General features: G+C 37.6%; 1 protein-coding gene across 1 annotated transcript; it reads right to left on the bottom strand.

Moving 5' to 3' along the window:
- Positions 1–1,421: 1,421 nt before the first annotated feature.
- On the bottom strand, positions 1,422–2,770 carry LOC140775924 (uncharacterized). The gene is made up of 2 exons (XM_073119421.1): positions 1,961–2,770; positions 1,422–1,839 (listed from the first exon to the last, which is right to left on the bottom strand). The coding sequence occupies exons 1-2, from the start codon at positions 2,571–2,573 to the stop codon at positions 1,694–1,696; spliced, it is 759 nt and encodes a 252-aa protein (XP_072975522.1). The 5' UTR covers positions 2,574–2,770; the 3' UTR covers positions 1,422–1,693.
- Between the last annotated feature and the right edge of the window lie 3,906 nt (positions 2,771–6,676).

Below are 6,676 nucleotides of genomic sequence, written 5' to 3'. Positions count from 1 at the left end.
GAAGATAATTTCTGATAGGCTTGCCCTAGAACTACAACACTCATATTCATTTTTCTCCTAATACATGGATCGATCTAGATTTGCCAAAGTCATCACCACTTGTTTGCTCTCTTTTGTTCTATCCTGCTCTTAGTTCTCATCGATGTTCCATTGCTATCATCATCAACCTTTTCCACTTTGGTTTTGAGAATTATTTTCCTTCTCGTTGCCTACTAAAATAATCATAAATTACTTCCTAATTTCCTTGCTCACTTAAGGGCATGTTGCCGCACTTTCTTATTTTTGAACTAGTTGTCACTTCAAAAGACCAACGCTGCCACACACTAGTTACATTTTGCACGTCTTTTATCGTACCCTATCAAGCCACAATTTTGCCACTAAATGTTATTTAACGGTTTCTTATCTTTAGTCATCATAGACTACAAAATAAACCTTAAAAGAGAGTAAATATTTCATCCTCCTCTGTCTGCAGCAGCCCACCTCTCCGTTCTAGTCACTCTTTCTCTCCTTTTTTCTGTTTTTGCTGATGCATCCCTCCCTCTTTCATGTTTCAGCAGCAAAGAAAAAGAGCTTCCAAGAGCTCTGTATTTTTGTAATAATACTATATAATCCCTAAAAGAGTTTGCAACTAACCAACCAAAACTCTCTACACCTAAAGGCTTAATAGCTCTAGTTTATCAATTATTCAATTTCACTACCTAAAATAACTCCAGATTAACCCAAAACAATAGTAACTTTTAAATTATTTTAATATAACATATAAACTATATGTATAGAAGATGCTAGAAACATCCAAAGAATAAATCCTAGTGACTTAAGAGTTTCAAACAGTAGTATACATAAATTAGGGTTTGCAAAGCTATTCCTAGCAAAATGAACACAAAAAAACTACCTAAAATGTCAGAATACTAGGATCCAACCATCAGAATAATGTTGCAATATCATATTAGATACAATAACAAAAGTGACACTAGCCCATGCTAAGTAGTAGAACAATAATGTGATGAAAGAATAGAAGTGAATAAAAAGAACATTCTTAAGTTTTAGATATCTACCTTTCATGGCAAAACAAAGCACACTACAACTCTTCACAGTAATGAATGTGACATAGATTACTCATGCATGTGTCCTGCATGTTTTTTACTCTGGTTTAATGCTAAAAATTATAGCATGATAATCTCATCTAAATGCATTATGTTTTTTAAACCAGCGCCCTAGTAATGCATTCATGACAATTCAAGAGTCTCCTTTTTCTATTATATAGAAGTGAACAAATGATAAGATATGAAACAAGCACTGCAGCAAGATATGCAAATACAGTAATCTGAAACAATATGTGCAAACTGAAAACTGATCATCTATAGCCCTCATCAGGAGGTATATACTAAATGAACTACAAAGAGAAAAAGAAAGACAGTAACTTAAGACGATGACAAAAGTAAATAGAAAGTAATCTTGTGCTAAAGTACCAAGAGGTAAACATGGTCTCTTTACATGTAAATTAGGAAACTTGTACTATGAACATGTTAGGTCCCATACAGGATAATCCACCATTAACGAAAAGGGCAAAGAAAATACTATGTGCAATCTGTTGAGATGCCAACCTCAATTAAAGCTTCAACAAGTCCTTCCTGATAAGAATGCTAAATTGCATGAAAGTTCCCACAAATAATCCTGAGAAACGTCTTATGTTTCACAATCTCTGCTTCTGGCTGTCAGTCCTCATCCTGCCTGAAGATGCAAGCTTGCTAATAACATTACCAAACATAACAGCGAATGATGGCCCAGATTGTAGTTTCACCAGCTGTGTCCTGTAAGGTATGAGTATACTCCTCAATCCTGCAGTTAGCCACAAGGACTTACAACATCAGACCAGTAGTGCTAAGCGTTCTCCCAAACACATTGGTAAGCACCTTCACGAGTAAGAAAAAAAAAAGGAGCAGCAAGCTAACAACTTTACCTGCAATACACATAGCTCTATACAAAAGAGCAGCCTGGGCACCCCCTTTGGTGGCTATCCTCGGCTTCTCCAAGCACTCGAGTAAGGCCAGGTCCGCCTTGAGGAGCTTGGCCTGGTCGTGGGTGTCATATCCAATGTCATGGCAATAGCAACAGAAGTCCAACCAATCGATCGGCCGCTGGTCCCACAGCATCGATCCCTGGTCCTTGCCGCTCGACCAGTTCGGGCCGCAGTAATGGCCGTAGCGGGGGAACAACTGCGAGAGGAACGCCCGGGGCCCACCGTGCCATGGGACCTTGGCAACATAAGGGCGGAAAAGGGGGAGAGAGCAACCGGCATCGGATCGACGGTTAAGTGGCGAAACGGGCAATTGAGTCTGAGTCCCAGGCCTCCATGGGATGATGGATTGGAGAGATCTCGTCAACCCACTAAAGAAATCCTCGAAATATGCATTCTTGGACGCGGGAGGGGGTGAAATAAAGGGATCAGAATCGGGATTGGAAACGACGATCTGGGTACTGGAGAGAATTTTGAGAGGAGAGGGGAGGAGTTGGAGGAAGTGGAAATTTAAGATGGGGGGAACCCACAAGGTTTTGCCCCTCATCATTACCATAAAATACCACCCGAAAGCAAGGGTAGTGACAATGGAACTTTGACGGGGAATAATTGGGGAAGGCAGTGTTAGAGGTGGGAGCGAGGAGATTTGAAGGAAGGCTCAGAAAAGAAAAGAGGGATGTATCGTGTATCATGTATGTGGCGGTGATCCACCGCTCCTTTGGCCATCAAATATGGCGTTAAGAGCTCTTTCTCTCAGGAAGACGCACGCACGTGTGACGACGGGTGTGCGTGCGATGAAGGTCGAACCACAAGCCAAAGATAAACGTGACGTCAGCAGCACTCCATCCCCATGTGGTCCGAAGCATTCGGTTTATGTGATTCTTCGGATATTCCTCGCATCGCACTCAGAGTCTCATTCCAAACACCAATTTCCAAAAATTTTGTTTCCCCTACGCTCAACCAACTGGTAGGCCCGTTTATTGGATTAGACCTCCTAACGAGAAGTTCTAATCAGGCTACGATTACTTACTAGTCCAGCTATGTCTTTACGCGCTAATACTTCTCTATCTAAATCATAAAATTATGAGAGCAAGTCTTTAGAACGTTTTGCACACTATGAAAGTGTCGAGCTGTGGAGGCCGAGTTTGAGATAGAATAAAATTCAATGTTTGCCAAAATGCATCCAAGCTATAGAAGATAATCTATCTTGTAGTAGCTCTTTTTCTATTCGTAGAATTTGATATAGAGGAACATCAATAAGGGAGGCCTTTTAGAAAATTAGAAATATATTGATCAAAAGGCAAGTCACCCAAAATAATTACTCATTGCTGCCTCGCTATGCAAGGTGCTAGTGACATCAAAATATAAAATAAATGTGACCTCAGACATACCTAAGTCATCCTATAAAAATGATAAAGATGTTAACCTAGAGGGAGTTGGCGCACTGCTTCTCTAAAGATGTGAATAATTATTATCCTATTGAAAGTATGAGTAAGGTCGAGAATCTTAAGTATCTTATTGTCATTTTCCTTTCGTTTTCCCTTGGCAAGAAAATAGATCAGTTGTTTGGAATCTATCTTAATATAACTAGGAGGACCTTCCACTAATTTGGCTAGGTCATGAGTGATCATAAACAGATTTTGGCAGGATATTATCTCTAATGTATTGTCTTTTCACGAATGTTGATTGCTTAGGGTGATGATCTACCCCAATTGAAGCTTCAGTCGATTGGCTAGAAGTTTTGTAAGTAGATGATAAGTCGAATTGCAAAGCAAAATGGGCTGAAATTCTGAAACCCTAGCAGGTTATACTTAGGAATTTTGATGCTTGCAGAGCCACCATAAAAGCCACGCTAAATCAATGGAGCTTAAAAAAATTTATTCATCACACAACATTCTTCTATATAAATGGGAGTTGCATAAATACCTGTGACTATCTAACAAGAGAAATTTAAGATCTTAGAGATTACTATGCCATGGATAGCTTGATGAGAAGCTCTGATTATTGACACAAGGACCTCAACAGAGTTCTAGAGCATGATGATGTTGCCTGATAGCCCACGGTTGGAGACTACAAAAAAATCTTAGCTTTTGCCAAGCTTGCAAGCAATCATGTTAACCCTAGTTTCCAATAGGAAAAAAAATTGACTCATAAAAAGTATGAGCAAGATCAAAACGTCTATTACGAGTGGCCCTTTTGAGAGCCCCTTGATAGTTTTAGAAATTTGTATTAATTAATTAAATAATATGGGTACTTCCCTCTACTAGCACTAAGGGTGATTTGGACACGCATCAAAGTTTGCATTTCTTCGAATTGGTCCTAGCTTCGAGGATTGTATCCTTATTTCTTTGAATGTTCTCTTTCGATGCTTACGGAGCCATCTAGGAAGTTCATATGTTTTCAGAACTTCTAAGCTTCCTCCAAAATTTTGTCCCTCCATTGCTCTCTTGATTCATCTTAGGAACAAGTTAAGGTAGGATAGTCATTAGACGAAGAAGGCATAGACACTATCCTAAAATATTATTTTCTAACTCAAATTTGCATCAATTGATTTAATTGAGTTGTACCAATCAAATTTGCATCAATTGATTCCACACATTTGGATATTTCATAAGCTATGACTTGACCATATACATGAATCTAATTGGTACAACTCAATTAAATGTAATTTTGTCCATAAATTTTCTATTATAAAAATTACAAATTTGCATCAATAGACTTAAAATTTCCACACATTTGGATATTTCATAAGCTATGACTTGACCATATACATGAATCTAATTTGTATAACTCAATTAAATATGATTTTGCCCATAAATTTTCTATTATAAAAAGTATTGCTCTTACAATTTCCCCTTGGCAATTTCATGATGAAACACAATTCCTACACAATTCTCTAAGCCCTTGTTAGCTTTGAGTTTGTTAGGGACCTAACTAAGTTCAACAACTAAATATCTTTTTACCTTTTTTTTAATCTCTAACCAAGTTCGCTAAAATATAAATTCTAATATAAACTCAAATTGATTCCAATTTTATCATTGGCGTGATTTAGATCTATTACTTTCACGTGATTTTAAACTGCAGTAAACGATAAAATTAAAATAGTGGAGAAGGTCAAAATTAGACAAATTAGTAATTATCCGACGTTGAGGTGGTCATCAAAGAGTGGCGGACAGCCAAATGTGGTGGTGGATGACCGTAAGGTAGAGTGGCTAGGGGTGAAAACGGGTCGGATTAACTCCGCTATCCGACCCGATTCGGATCGGATTCGGATAAAAAATTTCTATTCGATTCGAATACGGATTCGGATATGAATAGAAGTTTTGAAAAAAATTCGGATACGGATTCGGATACGGGTCGGATATATTTTTCGGATTCGGATACGGATATCGAATATCCGTTTACCCGCATATTTTTTAAATGATTTACAGTTTTTAGTTTACTTATTTAAATAGTAAATATTAATATTGTTACTAATAATACTTATATATTATTTATAGAGATTAATTTCTCTAATTTTATATATTTGACATACAAAAAAATTATTTGTTGTAAAACTCTTAATAATTTTATGTTAATTATATCTAAATAAAATATTATAATTATTTTAAATTTAATTAATATCCGTTTAAGATCCGATACTTTATCCGAAAATTATCCGTATCCGTTTAGTTAGAATATGGTTTTAAATTTTACTATCCGTCCAATATCCGTATTCGAATCCGTATCCAGAATAAAAATATGAATCTGGATATGGGTTGAGCACTATCCGATCCATATCCGATCCGTTTTCACCCCTAAGAGTGGCTCATAGCAATGATGGTGGCTAAAGTTTGGAGGTAAAATTAGAGTTCTAAGCTAGATATACTCTTAAGAAAATAAATTACTATAATTAATTTATTTCTATTTCTAGATTATCTTGCTCTTACTCTCTAAAGCTAAAATAATTTCTCATTACTTAGATAATTTAACAAAGCAGTCTAGCCCCTCTATATATAGAGGTTAGGTACAATGAGTCATATTAGGATTAGTCATATGGGCTTACATAACTTGAACTAGGATTTGTCTTCATGGCTTAAATAACTTAATTAGACTTATCTTAAAGCTTGTCTTCATGCAATGTGTTCTTTGGAGGTAAAAACTTGCCATTTGGATCTTTGCATTCTCCGCTGTCCCTTGACATCAAAGTACTGCTCAACTTAAAACACCCAATCCGTCGGATCACCACCTTAGTATTTTGGGAAGTCCAAACGTGCGGTTCTCCCTCGGATAGCATTGTCGGGTTCGCGAAAGATCCTTGGTTCAAGTTTGAACCTTTATGCTTGTTGATCTCCTTCTCTAAATCCTTAAGCATATCTATCACCATCTCCGAAAGAATTAACCTCATCCTCAAAGTGCCAATCCTCCTCATCGACGAAGGGCACCAGTGCCGCACGCCTCTCGGGTTCCACCACCACCGGTCTTAGGTTTTGTGTCAAAGGTGGGGGATGATGTATAGACATAAGTAAAAGAAGATTATTGACATTGACATATCACACCTGGACTTATAGGGTGTCAGTTCGGTGTGGTCCCACCACTGGTCCTTTTTGAGTCATCAATCTTCATCGAGGAGATGACGAATGGAACATGCCTCTAAGTTCATCCGCCAAGCCCATGTTC

Source organism: Typha angustifolia, chromosome 14 (assembly GCF_048772165.1).
Source record: "Typha angustifolia cultivar Huaian chromosome 14, ASM4877216v1, whole genome shotgun sequence".
Lineage (NCBI taxonomy): Eukaryota > Viridiplantae > Streptophyta > Magnoliopsida > Poales > Typhaceae > Typha > Typha angustifolia.
This window is presented reverse-complemented; position numbering and strand designations above follow the sequence as displayed.

Coding starts and splice junctions, on each gene's coding strand:
- LOC140775924 (XM_073119421.1), bottom strand. CDS start 2,573: ATGGTAATGATGAGGGGCAAAACCTTGTGGGTTCCCCCCATCTTAAAT. Junction 1,840..1,960: donor TAGAGCTATGTGTATTGCAG/GTAAAGTTGTTA, acceptor GGCTAACTGCAG/GATTGAGGAGTATACTCATA.